We start from the raw sequence: 21,076 nt of genomic DNA on the forward strand, positions 1-21,076 counted from the left end.
CTAAGAATTCCAACCACTACAATCTCCGACGTGGACCCAGCAATTACCGCCGCAATGACAAGGAACACTCCAACATCAATAATGATGGTCAACGTTCTGCTGGCCTGGCCAACAGTCAGACAACCTTTCAGAACATTGCCACCTCTGATGAGGAAAGCAATGCTGGCACTGTGACAGGTGACCGGCAGGAAAATTATAATGCAGATAGCTCGGAAAGTGAGCATGAGGAAAATCCTAACCCTTGGGTTAAGGTCGGCCCCCGCCGCAGAGCTGTTAGTCTAGACTCTGCTCGTAGCCAGAATGAATATCAGTTGCGACCCGCTCAATTTACTGCTAAGAAACAACGTGAGGCCAAGAAACCTCCTGTTATGACTATTGCTCAAGGAGCATTAATCCGTGAGGCTGAAAAGAAATTGTCTCAAGCTGAAAGAAAGGCAATACGCCATCGAATGAAAATTATTGGGCAGAGCCCTGCTCAGGGAGATAACGGCACAGATAGTTCTCTCTCAGATGGAGAAAGACCCTCCAATGACAAAGGCAAAGGTGTAGACCCGAAGAACTGGGGCAACATCAATTTGCCTAACAACGAAGTTGATATTGATCAGCAGCGTGCTGTCCTTGAGAATTTCGTGGCTCTCCATGAAGCCCAACAGCAGGCAAAAGTTGCCACTGAACCTGAACCCTTGACAAAGAAGCCAAAGAAGCCTTCTAAGAAATCCAAACAGTCAAAAAACCGTGCTGGTTCTGAAGCCTTGACTGACCTAATTGAATCCCATGTCAGGGATATTGTTGAACAACGTCCGAGAAAAACACGGACTTTGAGTAATAGATTAAACAAGTCCGATCCTGCTCAATATGTGATGCGCCCGAGTGATATGTTGGCACCAACCAATCATTTGTCTAAATTATTGACTCCAGCCAAGAAAAAAAAGCGGGCTGTGGAACACCGGCACAGAAAACATCATAGCGAGCCCTCTGAACCTTCCTCTAGCTCCTCTAGCTCTGAATCCAGCTCCTCAGAATCCGAGACCAGCTCAGACACAGACAGCACATCCTCTGAGTCTGACAGCTCAGATGGACATGGTAGCCAGAAGCGCCGTAAGCACTCAAAACGGCGTCGCCCCCATAAAAAATCTACACGGATGATTTTAAAACCGGACCCACCAGAAGACTATGATGGTGCTACGGATGTTGGCTCATATATCAAATTTGTCACTGAAGGGACAGCATATGTCCGAGATGGGCGCGTTCCCAAGAACAGACGAGTGCTAAAGCTATCAAAATATTTGACTGGGAAAGCATATCAGTTTTACCTCACTACAGTTGCAAATTCTCCCTTTGATTGGAGACTAAAGAAATTCTTCACCGAGTTATACAATTATTGCTTTCCCCTGACATTCCGGATGGATCAACGGAAAAAGCTCAAACGTTGTTTCCAAAATGGCAAACCTGTACGGGATCATTTGTCAGAACTGAATGAATTTTTCAATACTATTGGAATGATTGATGAACGAGAAAAGGTTCATAAACTATGGTCAAGCCTGGATAAGAAAATCCAGAAGGGCCTCTGGAGTGAGAAATTGAATCCTGAATTTTCCTCATACAAAGAGATTGCCAGTAAAGCTGAACTTGTCGAGCTTATTGAAAATGTAGACTTGACCAATGAATCGAACAAGTCAAAAACTGACAGAACGGAGAAATCCAAGTCAGGGAAAATGAATAGGAATAATGAAAATAGAAACTCCGGCCCATCTTTATCTGGAAAGAAATTCGGGAATAAATCTCACCAGAAAAACAATAGCACTTACCGACGATCCAATGGTACAAACAGTGGGAAACATGGATTGCAGGGCTCGAAACCCAGCAACCCGAAACCCCGGACCCAGCATCGTGAACTTAGTGACAAGGAAAAAGATGAATACAGAGCAGCAGGCCGATGTTTCCGTTGCGGCGGACAAGGCCACATGGAACGTCAATGCCCAGATGGAAAAACAGTCCCGTCTTCATCCAACGGGCCTCCGGGATTTGCTAGTCACCATATTAGTCTTGATCTTGATGTCGAGAGCTTGCAAGCCTTAGCTGAGACCACTGAAGAAATTACTGAGCTTGGCTTGGGAATGATGAACATAGATTCAGCAGATTATGAAAGTTACCCCAGTGATAGTAATGAGTTTTACCAGACCAATCCGGGGCCCGAATGTTCATCTGAACAACTTGAATACATTCCTCCCAAGGCGGGGCCTAAGTATCGGCATCCGTGGCTTTATCATGAACTAGACCACCCGAACTACGGGTATACATCACATTCCCTACCTAGCTGTATTGATGATATTCTGGCACAGCGCGCCATGTATCTTCTTGACACAGCCGGACCATACCCCACTGATACAGACAAAGCAAAGAATAATCGCGGACGGTTCTTTGTGTATGCTATAGACTGCGAAAACTATTGTATCAGTGACTCAGATTACTTTGGAATAGACCACCCAGAATATGAGAATTTCGAATGGGTGTACATTCCTCGTATCCAATTAGAAGACCCAAAATTCCCACTCCCATACTACTATGCAGTAGAACGTGCAAAAATGGAAAGAAAATATATTCGACCTCATAGATTAGATGTTTTCAAGACTTACCATATGCATGATGCTTACGCAGAAGGGATAGAGAAATGGCTTTCTCGCATTGATTACCTCCCTGGAAACACACCATCAGACACATTCAATGAGCACCCACGATTTACAGCCAGACGATTAAATTCTGAGAATTATCAGATATTTGACACATACCGAGAATTTCAGACACTTCTACCTTTGAAGTACCTTCGAAATGTTCACTTCGACCTGTCCCGCTGGTATCAAAAACAATTGTCCCGTGGTTACCGTGACCTACGAGAAATATTAGAGAGGCTCAGTACAGACTCGGAGCCTCTTCATGGGTGCTTGTATGACCCTATTGAACAAACAGATCTACAAGAACAACTAGATTCTCTGCACCATCAGTTTCCTATTCAGTTGAATGGTGTACAGATCCCGAGAGGAACATACCCAGCGATTCAGCGGAATGCCGCTATTACCAAAGACTTTTCGAGACGGATTCCCAAACCGTTAGTAGTTGTGGTAAAAATCAATGGACATCCTGCGCGCGCCTTAATAGATACTGGCTCACTCGGGGATTTCATCTCCTCAACATTTGCAGATCAGCTTGGAGCACAAAAATTAGAATTAACCAAACCCATACCATTGCAGCTTGCTGTGCAAGGATCTCGCTCAAAGATCAATTGGGGTGTGAAAGCTCAATTTCAGTACCAAGGAATCTCCGAGCAACGGTACTTTGATGTTGCAAATCTGTCCAGCTATGATATAATACTCGGAACACCGTTCCTATTCCAGCACAAAGTAATGGCTGGATTCAATGAGCCACGAATTATCATTGGCAGTAATGAATCATTACCCATTCAAGGTGACAATGTGTCGAAATTATCATCCCGCGCTATGGACTTATTCGAAGATCGTATTAACACTGTACGCAAAGAATTGACTGATTATGCTAAACCATTATGCCGATCTATGGCAGAAACTGACTTGCCACCCCTCAGAGCCATAAACCACACGATTCCGCTGATAGACGAATCGAAAATCTTGCCATGGCGCCCATCAAAATGCCCCGAGAAGTTCCGAGCACAATGGAGCGAAAAGCGGGACGCCTACCTGAAATCCGGTAGGTGGAAAATGACCAGCTCAGGAAACACAGTCCCAATGATGCTAATTCCGAAACCAGGAAGTACCAAGATGCGCGTTGTTGTCGATCTTCGTGCACGAAATGCAAATACTCGAAAACTCTCCTCACCAATGCCAGATATCGAGGGCATCAAACGGCGCGTAGCACGAGCCAAGTTTCGCTCAATTATCGACGGGAAAGATGCCTACGAACAGATCCGAATCATCCCTGAACATGTTCCGCGGTCAGCTGTCACTACTCCTGATGGAAACATGGTGAGTCTTGTCATCCAACAAGGTGATTGTAATGCACCTGCAACGTACCAAGCATTAATGAACTACCTCTTCTCAGAATACGTTGGTCGGTTCATGGACGTATACCTTGATGATATTGTGATCTATTCTGAGAGTCTCGAAGACCACATAAAGCATGTAAAATTAATAATAGACATTCTTAAACAAGAAAAATTATACCTCTCTGAAGAAAAATTGAACTTTATGCCTAAAGAATTCAAGGTGTTAGGATGTATCATCGATGATAAGGGTATCCGAATGGACCCACACAAAGTTGACGCCATTGTTCGGTGGCCAACGCCCACGAACCGTGATTTACTGCGAGGTTTCCTTGGATCAGTTGGTTACCTTGCAGATGACATTGCCCAAGTACGGATACCTATGGGCCATTTAAGTGCAATAACAGGTGATACAGTTCCATTCCGTTGGACTTACATTGAGCAACGGGCCTTTGAAAATGTTAAACAGTTGGCTAATGGGGCAAAAGATCACCATCGAGTCCCTCTAGATTATTCAGAAGGTGCACCGCCAGTCTGGATGATCACTGATGGCAGTGCCACAGGAGTAGGTGGTGCCGTCTGTCAAGGTCCTAGCTGGCAGAACGCTAGAGCAGCAGCATTCTACTCTGCCAAGTTGAACTCTGCGCAGCAAAATTACCCTGTACATGAAATTGAGATGTTAGCTGGCGTGGAGACAATGCTCCGCCATCGAGATATTCTCCAGGGCGTAGACTTCACCTGGATTACCGATCACAAAGGTCTTGAGCACCTGGTAAAGCAAAAGGATCTATCGGGACGGCAAGCACGATGGTTAGAGAAGATCTCTGAATTCAATTACAAAGTTGAATACGTACCGGGAATTGAAAACGTATTGGCCGACGCACTTTCGCGCCTCTACTCCAATGACAGACCTGGTACTGTACGTGCTCGAAGTGAATACACCTACCATGATGTTGTGGATAATGACACTTTGTTCTCCCACAATATCACAATGCCGGTCCACGTTGACATTGAGGCCGCTGGCGCAATCCCAGAATTATTTGCAATGACAACGCGAAATACTGGTAAACGAGTTGAAACGAGCTGGGAATTTGCTCGCCGGATGAAGAACAAACGTTTCGTGTTGCATGGTCCCCGTGAACAACGAAAGGAGGGCGGGAGTATCCCTCAAACAGACACTCTTCCTAATGAATCCCCAAACCTAGACAGAGACTCCGGTGAAAATATGCCTGAGAAAACGGCACAGAATGACTTACCTGAATCCTGGCCTGAAAAGGAGAAGACACCCGAAGTCTCAACAGACATGTCACTAATAGCAGCATTAGCCGCCAGCCGTTCGAAACTTGACCTCGAATTTGTATTAAGAAATCAGTACAAAAATGATACAATGTTCAAAAAGATTATTGAGAAACCGAAAGAGTTCCGCAACTTTGAAATAGTTAACGGACTGGTTTACCTCAAAATGCAAGACCGAAAGGTTCTGTGCATCCCAATGGTAACTGTAAATGGTAGAAATGTTCGTGAATCGATTATTGACGAAGCACACTCACTCCTTGCTCACCTTGGTGCAAAGAAAACAATTGATTATCTCCGAGACTACGTCTGGTGGAAAGACCTTGTCCCAGATGTCAACACCTACTGCGAAACATGCAAAACATGTAAACGGACTAAACCAAACAACACCAGACCATACGGACTGCTGAACCCACTACCAGTACCGTCGTACCCTTGGGAATCAATGGCTCTCGACTTCGTCGGTCCTCTACCAGAATCCAAAGACCGGAACGGAACATACGACATGATAACAGTTGTTATTGATTTACTTACTGGAATGGTACATCTTGTGCCTAGTAAGACTACCTACAAGGCAAAACAGATTGCCGAACTTGTATTTTCTGAGATATATAAACATCACGGACTTCCTAAGAATATCATCAGTGACAGAGACTCGTACTTCACAAGTACGTTTTGGACTCACCTTCACAACCTGATTGGTACGAAGCTGAAAATGTCAAGTGCTTACCATCCTGAGACCGATGGCTCTACTGAACGAGCGAATCGTACTGTCACCCAGATGCTTCGCCAATGTGTTGCGATTGACCAGGAGGACTGGGTTATCAAATTACCTGCCGTTGAATTTGCAATCAACTCTGCTCGGTCGGAAACAACGGGATTTTCACCGTTCTTCCTTAATACCGGTCGCATGCCTCGCTCATTCCTCTGGAATGCAGCAGATAAGAATGAATACCCAGGAATCAGGGTGTACGCACAGAGAATGAAACAAGCTATAATGCAGGCTCACGATAGTATTCTTGCTGCTCGAGTAAAACAAACTCGCGACGCAAATCGGCGTCGCCGACTAGCACCTTTTAAGGAAGGAGATCTTGCTTACATCTCCACTCAGAACATAACCTTTCCTAAAGGGTACGCACGGAAGTTAGTACCGAAATTCATCGGACCATATAAGATCCTGAAAGACTTCGGGAATTCCACTTACAAAATGGATCTGCCCAATAGGCTTAAGCAGCGCGGCGTCCACGATGCATTCCACGCATCACTCCTACGAATCCACATTCCAAACGATGACCGTCTTTTCCCTGGACGGCTGGAAACTCAAGTGGCCGACTTTGGTGAAACAGAAGGAGAATGGGCTGTAGACCGAATTCTTGCCCATTCTGGGACTCGCATGAACTCACTATTCCAAATAAAGTGGAAATCCGGTGACATTACCTGGTTATCATACCACCAGATCAATCACCTTGACGCGCTTGGAGACTATTTTGAAGCTATTGGGATCTCCGATATATCAGAGCTTACAGGTGGAGGGCGCGAGAACGTACCCGATCCGAACTTAGGACCTAATTTGGGAATGAATAGTGCACCTGCTGCAATGATTAGTCTCATGCGACTCGCACTGGACCTAGATGAAGAAAGTGCAGGGTCAGACCAAGAAAAAGACTTAAAAGGAACTGAAAAGAGTTCTTACCACCCCAGTAATATGTCCGATACTCAGACAAGTCCTGCTATCTACTCTCCCCCCTACATACAGAGAGTACGAGAAGATAAAGTTCTCCTACGTTCCTCTATTGGCGTAAATTACACCACTACTCCGAAGGAGTTTGTACAGTGCCTGGAGACTGACATTAAACTCCGCAAACCTAATGCCTCAGTACGGCGAATCGACGTACCCATGGCTTATTCTTACATCGCCGGAAAGCTCAACAGCGATGCTAACATCCACCCCCAGAAGATGGCCGAATTCAACCCAGCATCTGGTATAATTACTGTTGCTGGTCCTATTATCGACAGGAGGATGTTCCACCACATTACGAGTGGTGCCGATGCACCCAATGCCGTCGTCGAGGCCTTGGGTCTTGCCAACCTTGCCCAAAGAGATCAAGTTCTGTATGCTGAGCTGCTTCGTGAGCGGGCCATGCGCCCGATGTCGGATGCCCCCAGTAGTTATCACACCGAGAAAGCGAATGGACGGAAAGGAAAACCCTTTAACCCGGCACATGTCAGAAGGAAGAATGGGACGTGGAAGCCGAACTTGAATGCACCTAGCCCTTCTTCTTCGTCCACCTCATCCTCTCGCTCACATACCCCCGCAGCAAATCTCCCCCAGGTTACCACCACCCAATCCGACACCTCTAACCTCGATCCCGCTTCCCAGGCAGGTACTCTGCATTCTGGTCCGCAGATTGTGTCCGCTCCTCAGGCGAGCTCTTCGGATATGACCTTGGCTATTACAGATGACTTTTTCAAGTCATTATCCATCCCATACGAAAACAGCGCGCCGCTTACCGCGCCTACTCCGGTTAATTTCGATATTCTCTTCGAAGCCCCTCCCATTGAGGCTGATAGTCTACCGGGTCCCTCCAGTTCGGTTAAGAACGCGAACGAGGGCGATGTTGCGATGAATTAAAGGAAAGATCCTGGGAGGATCTTTGGAGGGCGTATGTAACGGAACGTTACTCGTTACTTGTCCTAACTAGTATGCCTCTTACTTAAACATGCTTACTATCCATGTCCTATGCCTTACAATAATTACCCCTTTTAGTTATCCTCTATTTCTACGTATATAAGGGGTTTCGATGTACTCAGTACGATAGGTTCTCCAGAATCATAACTCCCCAGTTTACAACGGTTCTATCGAGCACCTACACCAATCCGTGTGGCAATACTGTGACCTCGTCACTCTACTGTTACACAAACTTCGCTCCTGGAAGGGCGTCATCATGTACTAGCGATGCATCATGCTCAATCTTGTTATGTGCAGCCAGTGCGTGGAGTGAAATTCCTTCGCCAATGTCGCCACTGGAGCATGATAGAAATCCGCCAGCGACAAGTGTAGTGGCGAGTGGTAAAGAAAGGTGATATATAGACGTGAGCGAATCAATCAGGGATGAAGCAGAGATGCCTTTCCCTGAGCGATTACTGTTGATAGAGTTAGGGTGAAGATGGCACGAAACGTGAAAAGAAAAGACATACATATATCCATGATTTGCAAGTGTGTTTAGGGCCGGACAAGGTGACCTTACGTCTCCCTGTCCAGGTGCTATGAACGCATGCTGACCATGGGAGGACATCCACGGACGCCCCTCGGGGTGTTCCGATTGGTTATTGAGTCGATTTCGACTAGGGAGTAATAATACTATCCATGAGGATAAGAGAGTTACTGTCGCAAATTTAAAGAATGCCTGCATATCGAAAAAGAAGGGGAGCATATTGAAAGAATTAAGCAGTCGCTGACCAGCTGTAAAAGAACGGGAATTGATGATTTCCTACCTCCACGATGCATTTTACTTATAACTGAACCGTAAGTAGCAGGGAAAGAAAGTTCTAATCGCATCGCATCGTTCTGACCGAAGATTGCAATGCAGGGACTGAAAACTGTCGAAGCCAATGTTAAAATGGCTGTGCGTATAGATGGAATATCATGTATCGTTGGAAACTTGGTATACATAGATTCCCTGACTCAAAAGATATAATTCCTTTCTCGATCAATTCATCAATCCTAAAAAATTGCAACTCGTATTTGCCGATCAATTGTGAGATCAAAGCGATGCAGTGTCCATTCGGAACCCATATGCACGACTGTATATGACCTTGGCTATAACTGTTTCAGGACGAACATTTTACAAAGACCAGACTATCAAATCGTACCGGATTTCACAACGCCTGAGATGAGATCATTTTACCTAGTGAAGATCACAGCTGCATGGCTTTCTAAAAGCACTCAGCAATAATCAATTCAATCCCATTGGATCCGCTGAGCATAAGTCCTGATATTTGAAACAAACGCTTCCTCTATCTCATTGCCCGCACCTGTAGCTACCTTCACAATGATCTCGTTCAAGGTTGTAGAACCGAGAATGTCAACATGGTCGGAAGTGTTAGCACCGCCTCGGGGCATAGATGGGACTGGACGATGGGAAAGCTAGGAAGTAAATTAGAAAGACGAAAACAGGACACAGTGACAGAAAGTGATATTTACTTCAACGACAGTTACATTGATGCCCGCAGGATTCCATCTGCGCCTCTTCCACCCTTCCACACACATAGCGCCAAGACTGATCAGGCTGACTGTCCCATCACCTTCGCCCATTTTGACGCCATTACGAACCTGTAACAGACACGTTCTACGATGAGACATAACAGTTGTGTATTGGGGTATCCAGAACCAACACGATTATGCATACTTTGGGGTTCACAGTTTCATCCGTGTAATCTGCATCAATCCAGCTCTTTCTCAGCAAAGGCATATCCAACGGATTACGAGGAGTCGACCCAGCACAGGGACTAGTTTGATTAGATCCTGTATCTGGATCTATACAGAGAGGTGATATTCCATCGGCAGCAGATTCGTCATGTTCAAAATCACCGCGAGTGTACCAATATGAGCGCTGTAGCACAAAAACGTCGTGAGCATGATACACAGATATATGATGGAAAATATTATTCAGGTTGATGGCCTTACCTCGGTCTCCTTCCCATGTCCGTAAACACAGAACATCTTCATCGACGGGGCATTGGGTAATCTGTTTCCGAGAGTCAAAACTAGTTCAATGCTGAGCGAAAACTATGGGGAGCGCGCACTTGACCTCGAGTGGATTAGTCCATTTTGTGTGATCTCGGTCATTGCGATTCAAGGCGTCTTCATTTCTTTCGATTCCAAAGGAATAATTTGTTGCCATCATTTTCTGCAATCATGCCTAGTGCATCAGAATCGAGATAGCAATTGGCATCGAACAGCATCAAACACACCTGAAAACTCGAGGGCGTATGCTCCAATATCCAATCCCCTGCCATCTCTGAAGTCATGTTCTTCACCCCAACCCCATTATCCTCTTCCATCAGGCGTGTCTCCGTCTCGCCTTCTTCTGGAATAGGTACTGATGCAGGGATACGTCTGAATGAGATAAGTTCGCCATGAGTGTGACCGCTACGCCGCCCTCTTACGTCGTTTGCATCGAGCACATTAGAATCCTCGCTAGGATCATCTGGGGCAAAGGTCGAATTGCCCCATATTGTATCCCCACCCTGCATGTGAGCGTGAGCGTGACATGACATGGTGTAGGTCGGAAGTGCAGAACAGGTGAAATGAAACATGCCTTGATCCACATGCTCGCACTTCCGGCCCAGCTCAGAAACAACTTGCGTCTTTCAGCACGAGAGAAGAAACGTTCTAGGACTACTAAACAGTAAGCGACCTACCCGTCAAAAGATCGTACCGATGACTTGCCGTAAGATCCTGCAGGATTCATTTGTACTGTGTCCTTCATTTCTCCAGAAAGGAACGCTGCCATAGCTTTGGCCTACATCGGCATGTACGTCAGTAGATACACTGTATACAAGCCAGACAAACGTACGACACCCTAGATACAACGAAAAAACAAAGGTCAGCGATCACGAACTTTTGTGATAGAAATTCAACAAAGAATGGAAATCCGCAATGACTTACCATATGTGTTCCAGCGATGGATATATACGCTTCTATATGATTCTATGATTACACCGGTCAGTGACTGGGCGTCTGGAAGATATCAAAATTGCCGAATCAAATTAGTCGCTCACCTCAACCCAGTCAGGACCGCCCCCGCCATGCTCTGGTGATTCCACCCATTTGAGGCTAGAGTAAGAAAGTAGAGGAGTCAATGAATGAATTAATCAATGTTGTATTAATGATAAGACTCACAAATACTGGAAAGAAAAACAACACAAAGAATCAGGCTAGGCATTCACAATCAATTGAATGCGAGTAAAATGTTTAGTACCAGAAATATCTGTGAACGGGTATTGATTGAAGGTGGGTATCACATTATTAGCTCTGAAGGAAGATGGACACACGGTTGCACCCATTGAATGAGCAGCCACCACTGTCTTTTTCTTTTGTCGTCTCCTATAGACGTATGTGGTTTGGGCGGTTTCCAACAAAAAATCACAACAGAATTACTAACTTGAAACCTTCGATTGTAGTCTTCAATTTTGAAAAGTACCCGTCTCTTTCCTCCAAATTCCAGTAGGATAGCCGCCAATCGTATGGGGCGAGATAAAGATTATTCGTGTCATAATTTACAACGGCCAGATTTTCGACAATCTTGGACCTACGCGCCAAAGTTTAAGCTGAATTTGATTCCAGAGCAAATAAACACTCACCATATCCAATATCCTTGAATGAAACTGCTGGCGGCGTCTATTCCTTCCGCCGCACGTATCTTGGCGTCGGGAGGGTCAAGACCAGTAACAGGATCAAGCATCATTGCCGCGATCCACCTATCTCGATTGAATGTGACTTGCGAGAGCATATTGAGACCCCCCCAAAGTTTTTCGCGGAAGAACGGCCGGTATTCTGGAGTAGTAGACCACGATTCGAGACCCTATAACCAAACACATCACAAGACTGAGGATCGGTGGAACTGTGGGGGCGCTCAACGTACCGTGGATATAACTCCAGGGATCAACACAACCGGGTACTCAGCCGATAAACCTCTTGCCTTCATTCTCTCTCCCACTTGGAACTCTCTACCGTCTCGATTAAACTTCCACAGTTCAGGTATATTACTTCGAAGTTTATTCCACTCAGTTTCAAACCGGGAAAAGTCGAAATCAGGAAGCTGCGGAAGGGTAACGTCGTACTGATCCATGAGTAGCGTGAGCTGAGCATGCATATCTTGGATGTCAGATGGTTGAACGAAGGCGAAGGCAAGGAGGATTCCGACTGAGGAATGAAATGTCAGGGTCGTCCAAAATCAGTATCGTCAAGCACGCACATAAAACACCAAGAGGAAAGAGAAATTTGCGAGTAGCAAACAGTGAGCTTTCCTATATCCAGTCAGTATAGCAGGCAGCCGGAAAAACTGAACTTACATGTTTCCGCTTCAGTTTGTTCACCTCCGTCTGCAGTGAATGTTTCTTGTTCCATAGCTCGAGTTTCACTGGGTCACTGGTCTCCGGTGCGGGTGAGTCCGTTTGTGAGGGGCCTGAATCAGAATCCACGTCTTCATCTTGAAGTTGTATCGTTTTCTTGAACCTATTTCTCATAGACATCGTACCCAGAAGCTGGCCGGCGTTTATCGTGGCGTGTTATAGTTTTTCATCATGCATGTGAAATTTCCACGAGTATTTCACGTGACGTATTTCATCAAAGCAGGTGATGAGCAATAGCTATAAGCGCGTCTTAACCTCAACCAACATGGAGGCTAGCTATCGCGCAGAACTGCGGCGCCAGGCCCACCAAGCCAATACTCGTGCCTCTACAGACAAACTACACATACAAGAAGATTTTCGAAATATATATAGTGAGCCTCGCTGTTCCGTGGCATTTGTACACATAATACAGACTTGATTGATTTCGCTCCAGCAACTCTCACCGAAGGCCTTTCCTCTGAAGAATCGAAACTTGCCGCGAAGCCACCACCACCTGAGCTCATGATGCTGGTCGTGCGAAACATGATATATCCTAATATCCTCTCCGCGTATATCCCGGATCTCCTAGAAGTATTGAGCAACATCGAGAAATGGCGTGCAAGGGCAAATGGTCGAGCTGGTCGCGCATTAGCGTGCGACGGATACTGGCCCCACTACCACAAACAATATTCCAGCGGCCTAACTGATAGCGATCGAAAAGTCTTGCAGGTCATCTCCGACGCTCATGAAGTAACTCGAACAAAATACGTTGAGATTCTCAAGCAGTATTGCAATCTGGTGACGTACCAAGTTGAAACCACTGAGATCTTTCAATCTCATGTGCTAATTTTTAGCACTTGTACTACATATGGACGTCCAAATCTCCAGTAGACGTTAAGCAAAAGTTCATAGAAGTGTTTCGAAGCTATTTTGCATCTAGCATAACTAATCTGTGTACTTCCTTTCAAGACTTGACTCCCGATGAGCTAGTCAAACTTTGGGAGGTGAGGAAAGAATGGGCTGACTTTGTTGCTGAATGCATGGCAAGTGGCTATTCCGCCCAGTCAGTTTCTTGTCTCTCAGTTCTCATATCCTCACTCAAATCCTACCATCAATAGACCCCATGTCAGAGTTCCCAACCAGGAACAAATAGTTGCTCAAACAGAAGCATATCTTGTTCTGGTCCAGAAGGAGGTTGATGCGCTAGAGCGAATTTTTAACGAGGATGCATACAAGTATCGAGTGGGTTGAGACTATGAATGTTGTATGTACATGTATGTAGAAGTTTCGTATTACTATTTGGACATTGATAATGATATAACTGACAGAGGACAATCCCCCCTACCCACTCTAGCTACCTGACCCTTCTACGAGCAGCGAAGCCTAAGTCACATCGAAGGCATTTTTTGTGCCTGCATATCAGGACACAGAGGAAACGATTCCAATGCTCTCATGGGGCTCTCGCTCCCGAGTTCAGTATGTAGGGGAAAGAATACAAATTCTTCTTCGTTGTGAGACTCTAACTCAGTAAGGCGTTGACAACGACAGCCGCGGCGTAGAGATAGGCGCTTATATGTGATATTCTCTCACGCTTAGCTAGATACCGGTCACCTCTTGCTGTTCCTCTTCGCAAACACCGTGCTATCCTTATTCACCGTTGGCCATTCAAGTCATTCTGGACGAAAGCTCAAGCTCCTCTTTTCCCTAATTAACGACATTCACGACTATTTATTCCTCCACGATTTACTTCATCAAGCTTCACATGCACTCTCGCTCATTTTCTGCTCAACTTGCTTAAACACAATGTCAAATATCACGAATGGAAGATGCTGGGCGGAGCTCAAGCCTAATTCCCCGTCGTTGCTGCAGAATGGAAATTTGGTTTTCCAAGGTACGCCGACGTCATTCAAATTATCATTGCCTTGTTTCAAACGTTTCTTTTCTGTCCAGCTCATCATGTCAGCACTCTAGGCGAACTAATGCTATCCAGATGATTAATACTTTTTTTGCTCCAGGTTGGTTGGATTGTCGCTGGATTCTTTACCACAATAGCCATCATTACATCTGCTTGGCTCATAAACAAGCATTTGGTGTACTACACGAATGTAAGAACTGTGTTTAACCATTCATATGCGCCTAATCAATGTTATTTAGAAACGTGAACAGCGCTGTGAGCTTCATCAATTCATTATGCCCATTTGGCGCTCTACTTAACACTCCAGTTCAGATATCGTTCGCATCCTTTTCATGGTCCCGATCTATGCTACCATCAGCATGGCTTCATATCTTTTCTGGGTGTGTACCTTGGCCTACCGCAGACCCTCAGAACTCACTGGATCTTTGCTTAGAATCATTCCACTCCTCTGCTCCTTGTCCGTGACGGTTACGAATCTACTGTTTTGACATCATTCTTTTATCTACTGCTCAATTATCTTTCTCATGATCCCGACGAGCAAAGGTCTGTATTTATCAAAAACGGCTTGTCTAGGGAGTACGATCGTGAAGCTTTGAGAAAAGGAGAGTCTCCAAGTAGATGGGTTTTTCCGCTCGGATTTGTAAAGTGGAAACCAGCGGTACGTCGCCTTTCTTGATCCACCTAACATCCCTCCGACTTGCGACGTTTCGTTAGGATGGGCTTCTATTTCTTCAAATGATGAAATGGGGTGTGCTGCAGTATTGTGTTATTCGACCTACGTCAGTCAGTCTTTTTAACATCCTTCTGGATGCAACCTGATATTTTTCAGCACTACACTTGCAGCTGTTCTCCTCAACTATGTAGGGTTATATTGTGAGGATTCTTGGGGTCTTGGTTGGGGCCATTCATATGTACGTCCGAAGTAAACTTCATCTCATAAATACTGCTCAAAGTGTCGTTCCCCAAGATCACCGTCATCGTCTCAATCTCGGTTACCGTCGCAATGTATTGCTTGATCCAACTCTATGTACCGGTATCAAAAATCCTTGCACCTCAGAAACCTTTGCTGAAGTTGTTTTCCGTCAAGTCCATCGGTGTGTGCGGCTCCGGAGCATAGTATGATACCATCTGAGCTAACGAGATTGTAGTATTTTTAACTTTTTGGCAAGCAACTTTTCTTTCCGTCCTTAGCATGGTCGGTGTAATCAAAGACGTAAGAAATCCTCCTCCTTAACCATACGAGTCTATATTCATACGATGGATACATCAAACAGACGACATATATGACTGCAGACGATATCAACATTGGTATTGGAGCTCTTTTGGAAACTTTTGAAATGATGTACGTCTCAATCGATAAACATGAATTCTGTGCACCGAATCTCATTACTGTGCAGGCTTTTTGGTTTCTTACACATCAAAGCATTCACATATAAAACGTACAGGCCCAGGGAGTCTGATTTGACGGAACTACCAGCTTACCGCATGTCCCGCTTGCGTGCTCTCGGGCATGCTGTGGATTTTCGCGAAACTTTCCGAGAACTCTGGATAGGGAGTATCTACCTCTGGGAGAAGATGTGTGGACATGACCCAAAACCAGACATCAATGCCCGACGAGTAGCCCACTACAAGAATGCTTTTGGACTTACCAGACCGCCCGGGCCAGTTATGAAAGAGCCAAACGAGAAAGTGGACCCTTTGCGTTTTCCTATTATTCGTGTGGAAAAAGAGTACTACGACGATACTCGGGGAAGACAGTGGCTTGGTCACGGAAATGATTATGGGTACGGAATATATAGGGAGAAGAGTGACGATTTGGAAGTACAGATTGAGAGGGAGCTGGAGAGACGTGGTTACGGGTCTCGTACGTTCCACTTACTATTTTCCCGGTTCTTTCTAATTACAAGTACAGAAAATCCTGGTGGAGGTCATACCAAGCCTCCTTCAGATGTGGAGGATATTGGCCACTCGCACCAACCCCGGAGATCGTGGTGGCAGTCCATATACAATCGCATTTCCCAATCTGGCACTGAAGATGATGGCGTGGACCACACAGTTGTTCATTCGAGGCATGCCAGTCAAAGGAAGTCAAAGTCAAGAGATCCCTCAAAACTACGCTCCCAAAAGGCTTCCCTAGATCACGTTGCAACGACCGAAAGTCGATACGACATGGACGATCCGCCACCTCCGAGTCTCTTCCGGTCTAAACTATCATCAAGGCAAAGTAAAGCTGAGCGAGGAGTGTATTCTCCTGTCACGCCATATGGAGACGAAGACATGTTAGCCCCGCTTTCAGCATTCAATGGGTACCAGAAATCTTCTAAGCGCCAGTCTCAATACCGAAATTCGGTACAGAGACAAGAGCCGAAGATTATGTTTTCACCTCCTACAGCAAACTATCCTCCACAATTCAGTCCCCCACCTGCCAGCCCTCCACCTCAGGCGTTGTTGGCTCCGACGATGATGATGTCCCATGGCGATGCCTCGGCAGATAGCCTACTAGGCCGTGTTTTTCCTTCGAAATCTTCAGATGCTAATTTGACTGTGCATGGCACTGATAACACGCATTCGACAGGATATGTACGTGCTGTCCCGAGGACTGCACTCCCGTCCCGGGAGAGTGGCCATGACATTGGAGTGGCCGGCGAAAGAAATCCAGTCCACAATCGGGCTTCTCTACCTCCAAGTATTCCTCAAGCAATGACAGCCTACGTAATTAATCCGATGCGAGGAGCCAATTCTGAAGGCAACATGTATACAGAGCTTCGACTCCTTGATAATGTGGATCATGGTCCAACGCGATTAGCTCGACTACCATCTCACCCTCGTCCTCCTCTTAACCCCGACCCACCAAATGAATTTTCTCCTGGTCTGCGCCGTTCTTCTGCTCGAGTTGGTCACAAGCAAGCACAGACGCGACGATCCGCGGGGATGTCACTTCATCCACGGTCAAAGCATCACTCCTTACCTGCCGTTTTCACTATTCCCCGTCCTTTGGCTACACCTTCCGCAAATGCCTATTCGGATGATCACATGGCAGGCTCCTCGTTTGCCCAATCCTACCAATTCTTAGGCTCTTAGCAACATTGTGTACCAACTGTCAACCTCTGGTAGAGCAGTTTGTGCTCCTGCCTTTTCCTTTTCGAGTCAATTCTCTGTTTGGGTGCGATTTCTCTCTGCCGTGTCGAGTGGCCCCGGACTACACAATAATCAGGTAACAAGTACATAAACCTCCTGCTCGCTCTCAACAATGCTCCCATGAAGGAGTAATTCTTCGAGTAGGTCTACGATCAAATCCAGGGTTCAGCTACAGCGAGGTCCTTGATCATGACAATGACATCTACATTTAATCTGACGAACTTTCACGACAATCTCATGGCCTCAACCACTCCGATGTTTTCACCTTCTAAGTTCTCACTTTGATTGAACTGGAATCTTTTTAATGTTATCTAAGTTTATTTAAAGATCACAAATATTTGGCTCTATTTGGCTATATCGTAGGATTACTTCGAGACAACGAAACCATCGATCATATTCCATCCTAACTCCTCATAAGTCCAACCGAATATGTTCCCTTCACCTAAGATGCGTTCACCGAAGCCAATGAAGGTGAGAGTTCGGTGCATGTTGGGTTGTAGGTGTAATTCATCTATGTTTTTCATGTCCTCATCAGACAGTCGAAGAAGCTGCAACCACCAGTCAGTTAGCCAGCAGATATTGATGCAGTCAATATCCATTACAGTCATGTTGCTTTCCATGCGCGCCTTGTTTTCTGTCTTGGGTATGACAGCGGTCTTCCTTTGAACACCCCAACTAAGGAGAACTTGTGCTGAGTCAACATTGAGCTTATTAGCAATAGATTTAATCGTGTCGATATTGAATAGACTGATAGCCTGGTCGGTACCGGTGGGCTGACCTGTATAAACAGATTATCATTAAAATGACATTCGAGATCCAGTGTATTGCAGACCTAGCGGCGAATAAGCAGTTAAAATGATTCCCTTTGACTCGCAATACTGCTTAAGGTCATGCTGGGGTAAGCAGGGATGCATCTCGACTTGGTTCGTGACGGGAACAACCGTGCATTGTGGGAGGAGAACATCGAGGGTTTTGATCGAGAAGTTCGAAACCCCAATACTTTTTACTTTGCCTACATTCAATATTGGGGGCATTAGGACGAGGATTATGGACTGGGCCATTGAACTCACCACCCTCCAGGAGTTTTTCCATGTCCTTCCACGTTTCAACAAAGGTGGGACTCTCATTAGGACGGTATGTGTTATTGCCCCAAATTTCCCCGGAGTCTGACGAGTGAGTACACGATTAGATCTATTTTATCTGCAAAACAGGATTGTACTCCCTGACCAGGTTTACCAGCTTGAGGCCAGTGCATAAGATAAAGGTCAATATATCCGCAATCCAAATTATTCAGACTTTCTTCAAACGCCTCGCGAACCTTTCCATGGGCAGAATTCCTGAGTTGAATGAGCATCTTAACCTTTGTATTAAATTCCAACCTACGGCAGTTTTGTAGTGAGAAATATCTCAGTTCTAGGAATTCCCGAGTCCCGGATGGCTTTTCCGACTTGCTTTTCGTTACCTGTAAGGAAGGATGAGCTGACTGTTACATCGGAACAGGAATCTCACTACCATATCCTGCAGCCTATCCAGGATTCAAATTAATCCTGATTAATTGCGACTCAACTGCAAGGATCCATACCGTGTCGAAATGTCGATAGCCCGTCTAAATTGAGTTGTTTGACCATTCGTTGAAAATCAAGTACCGTCCCCCACCTTGATAGCATTCAAGCACATATAATACACTCGTTCATCTTCTCCAGGGATTCCCATCCAACACCTTTGAGGCGCTGTCAACGACATTGCAAAGACTTGAACCCGAGGGTCGCTCACCCTAGTCCCACAGAGGGCATCCGAGTACCGTTATTTAAGGTCAGAGAAGGGATATTCGCAGTCATGATAAAAGCAATAACAGTTGTATGTAGTAACTAGTAGAAAGGAAAAAACAGGTGTTCATCGATTATCAAGATTTATCCGGGACCGGTAAGTTTGGGGCCCCCGCCGGGGTAAGGCGGATGGATCAGTAATTCTCGTGTTCCCGCTCTTGCCAGATCCCTATGCATCCATATACATATGGTTTCACCCAACACATGACCTTCACTCCATCAGCTCTGAAGTTATGAATCATCACAAGGATGGGTTCACGCCGTGTGGTCATATATGCCTTGTGTGTTGAATGAACCTCTCCACAAATATGAAAGAATATGAATCAGAACTGAATTGACCGTGATCAGCTTGGGTCTTTTCCCCAAGGATATTTCCCCCGGTGCAGAGGAGTATTGTGGCTCGGGAAGTGTCGTTGGATCCGCGGGATGTGGTTCGTGGTGCTCTGGCTCCGACGTTGTTGGTGCTGGATCTTGTCCCGGAGTCGGACGAGGCACCAGTACCCAACCATCATCCAGAGCCTCCGTTGCCGCAAGACTCTCAACCTATACACGTTTAGACAATACCATTGTAGTCTGTACGAGTTGAAAGACTCACCGGTACGACCACTTGAGTAGAGGAGCTAAGAGTGCCAGTGAGTTCTGTTCCAAGTTGAGAACTGCTCTCGACCTAGATATACCGACCGAGTAGTATGCGTTCAATGACATATATTGTTTTGGAAGCAGTGGGTTACTTGCCGTGCTAATGGCACCTTGTGCATTTGACCTCTCGCTGATGCCTCTTGTTGACTTGGAAGAGGGAGTTTTGGTCGACACATCGCGGCTGACCTATGTAGGAAGAAGTTGAGCTCGCATTGAATAGTTAATGCGTCAACCAACAGGCATATCGCTTACCGGTGCGCTTACCGCACTCGAGACACTCCCAAGGAACAGATAAACAACTAATTTATTGAAATGCATAGTAACGGCAAAGTCAGATATTGCGTTTTGCAAACAAGCGGAATCAGAAAAGACAGAGAAGGAACTTGACCAGCAAGTTGTGGACTGTTGTGGAGCTGTTCAAGCTCGATTCCCTTCTTTATAAATGTCGATATATGTTGTTACGCGAGGCAGGCTTCCACAAGAGAACAGCAGGGAACAGCAGGGAACAGCCTGGAACAGCCACATCGTGCAACGCCAATGACAAACAGGAATGTATAAAGCGCTCCTCCGACAGTGTTGTCTTCCATATGTAAAATGCATGATAGGATAGCCGGAAATATTAAGTAACTTCAAGCACATTGGGTAGTGGTGATGCTTTTAGACTGTAAAGAGATTGGCTTGGTGACCAAGCCCTCTAAGAAAATAATCAAAAAATTTGATTAAAGTTCGCCCTCATAGAGGGGCGGTTTCCGGTCTATCAAGAGAAGAGAAGGTACTTCTCTGCAGTTCTATGCAGAATCTGAACCAAAGGCTAAAACAACAATTATGCCTCAAGTTGTGCATCCGAGGTCTTGCTGATACCATACCACGAACAAAGTAAAGTGTGATTATGGAAACTAGGCTCCACTGGTGGACCATACCTTGCTCGGTACATCATAGATTCAAAACGCGCGCGCATAGGGCGTGTGGCGAGTGGGCACAGGGCCTTTAGAGTTCATATGCTATGTAGGTGAAGGATGATGAGCTGAAATTCAAAGTGTGCCTGCACATCAAAAACTGGTCCAATGCTGGGGTACTAGAATAGACCTTGAGAGACCTTGCAAGCAAGGTGAAAACCTCAGAGATGATCTTCATTTG

The 21,076-nt window shown here is 45.7% G+C and overlaps 6 protein-coding genes across 6 annotated transcripts; 2 read left to right on the forward strand and 4 right to left on the reverse strand.

Moving 5' to 3' along the window:
- Positions 1-8,121: 8,121 nt before the first annotated feature.
- On the reverse strand, positions 8,122-8,714 carry C8R40DRAFT_1119765 (Chloroperoxidase). The gene has a single exon (XM_046228735.1). The coding sequence runs from the start codon at positions 8,599-8,601 to the stop codon at positions 8,218-8,220; it is 384 nt and encodes a 127-aa protein (XP_046083151.1). The 5' UTR covers positions 8,602-8,714; the 3' UTR covers positions 8,122-8,217.
- A 552-nt stretch (positions 8,715-9,266) lies between these two features.
- Positions 9,267-12,159, reverse strand: C8R40DRAFT_1053410 (Lecithin:cholesterol acyltransferase-domain-containing protein; the record flags this gene model as incomplete). The annotated part of the gene is made up of 14 exons (XM_046224843.1): positions 9,267-9,452; positions 9,510-9,638; positions 9,703-9,918; positions 9,993-10,053; positions 10,112-10,215; positions 10,280-10,555; positions 10,609-10,725; positions 10,747-10,830; positions 10,977-11,018; positions 11,090-11,144; positions 11,307-11,414; positions 11,473-11,619; positions 11,672-11,892; positions 11,953-12,159. 14 exons carry the CDS (start codon positions 12,157-12,159, stop codon positions 9,267-9,269), a joined length of 1,953 nt encoding a protein of 650 aa, XP_046083152.1.
- A 532-nt stretch (positions 12,160-12,691) lies between these two features.
- Positions 12,692-13,695, forward strand: C8R40DRAFT_1119774 (uncharacterized protein). The gene is made up of 5 exons (XM_046228736.1): positions 12,692-12,813; positions 12,876-13,219; positions 13,276-13,325; positions 13,391-13,464; positions 13,540-13,695. The coding sequence occupies exons 1-4, from the start codon at positions 12,708-12,710 to the stop codon at positions 13,404-13,406; spliced, it is 516 nt and encodes a 171-aa protein (XP_046083153.1). The 5' UTR covers positions 12,692-12,707; the 3' UTR covers positions 13,407-13,464; positions 13,540-13,695.
- A 322-nt stretch (positions 13,696-14,017) lies between these two features.
- On the forward strand, positions 14,018-17,801 carry C8R40DRAFT_1267192 (organic solute transporter Ostalpha-domain-containing protein). Its single transcript, XM_046233957.1, has 13 exons — positions 14,018-14,312; positions 14,372-14,379; positions 14,437-14,526; positions 14,576-14,591; positions 14,649-14,716; positions 14,770-14,994; positions 15,051-15,115; positions 15,166-15,247; positions 15,304-15,430; positions 15,485-15,549; positions 15,611-15,678; positions 15,734-16,200; positions 16,249-17,801. The coding sequence occupies exons 1-13, from the start codon at positions 14,225-14,227 to the stop codon at positions 17,415-17,417; spliced, it is 2,538 nt and encodes an 845-aa protein (XP_046083154.1). The 5' UTR covers positions 14,018-14,224; the 3' UTR covers positions 17,418-17,801.
- A 38-nt stretch (positions 17,802-17,839) lies between these two features.
- Positions 17,840-19,312, reverse strand: C8R40DRAFT_1053565 (NADP-dependent oxidoreductase domain-containing protein; the record flags this gene model as incomplete). The annotated part of the gene is made up of 10 exons (XM_046224859.1): positions 17,840-18,022; positions 18,077-18,221; positions 18,282-18,486; positions 18,545-18,640; positions 18,711-18,811; positions 18,858-18,936; positions 18,987-18,999; positions 19,057-19,080; positions 19,131-19,194; positions 19,248-19,312. 10 exons carry the CDS (start codon positions 19,310-19,312, stop codon positions 17,840-17,842), a joined length of 975 nt encoding a protein of 324 aa, XP_046083155.1.
- Positions 19,313-19,433: 121 nt separating this feature from the next.
- Positions 19,434-20,558, reverse strand: C8R40DRAFT_522858 (uncharacterized protein). Its single transcript, XM_046235331.1, has 4 exons — positions 20,192-20,558; positions 20,050-20,120; positions 19,896-19,920; positions 19,434-19,843 (listed from the first exon to the last, which is right to left on the reverse strand). Exons 1-4 carry the CDS (start codon positions 20,255-20,257, stop codon positions 19,556-19,558), a joined length of 450 nt encoding a protein of 149 aa, XP_046083156.1. The 5' UTR covers positions 20,258-20,558; the 3' UTR covers positions 19,434-19,555.
- Between the last annotated feature and the right edge of the window lie 518 nt (positions 20,559-21,076).

The sequence above is a fragment of the Lentinula edodes genome, assembly GCF_021015755.1.
Source record: "Lentinula edodes strain Le(Bin) 0899 ss11 chromosome Unknown C8R40scaffold_34, whole genome shotgun sequence".
Lineage (NCBI taxonomy): Eukaryota > Fungi > Basidiomycota > Agaricomycetes > Agaricales > Omphalotaceae > Lentinula > Lentinula edodes.

Excerpts from the sequence above, each read along its gene's own strand:
- C8R40DRAFT_1119765 (XM_046228735.1), bottom strand. The coding sequence starts at position 8,601 with ATGTCCTCCCATGGTCAGCATGCGTTCATAGCACCTGGACAGGGAGAC.
- C8R40DRAFT_1119774 (XM_046228736.1), top strand. The coding sequence starts at position 12,708 with ATGGAGGCTAGCTATCGCGCAGAACTGCGGCGCCAGGCCCACCAAGCC. Across the intron at positions 12,814-12,875 it reads AGATTTTCGAAATATATATA|CAACTCTCACCGAAGGCCTT; the intron begins GTGAGCCTCGCT and ends ATTTCGCTCCAG. Across the intron at positions 13,220-13,275 it reads TCAAGCAGTATTGCAATCTG|CACTTGTACTACATATGGAC; the intron begins GTGACGTACCAA and ends GCTAATTTTTAG.
- C8R40DRAFT_1267192 (XM_046233957.1), top strand. The coding sequence starts at position 14,225 with ATGTCAAATATCACGAATGGAAGATGCTGGGCGGAGCTCAAGCCTAAT. Across the intron at positions 15,248-15,303 it reads TTGGTTGGGGCCATTCATAT|ATCACCGTCATCGTCTCAAT; the intron begins GTACGTCCGAAG and ends TCGTTCCCCAAG. Across the intron at positions 15,550-15,610 it reads TGGTCGGTGTAATCAAAGAC|ACGACATATATGACTGCAGA; the intron begins GTAAGAAATCCT and ends TACATCAAACAG.
- C8R40DRAFT_522858 (XM_046235331.1), bottom strand. The coding sequence starts at position 20,257 with ATGCATTTCAATAAATTAGTTGTTTATCTGTTCCTTGGGAGTGTCTCG. Across the intron at positions 20,121-20,191 it reads CGAGTGCGGTAAGCGCACCG|CCGCGATGTGTCGACCAAAA; the intron begins GTAAGCGATATG and ends TACATAGGTCAG. Across the intron at positions 19,921-20,049 it reads CGAGAGGTCAAATGCACAAG|CTCCTCTACTCAAGTGGTCG; the intron begins GTGCCATTAGCA and ends TGGCACTCTTAG.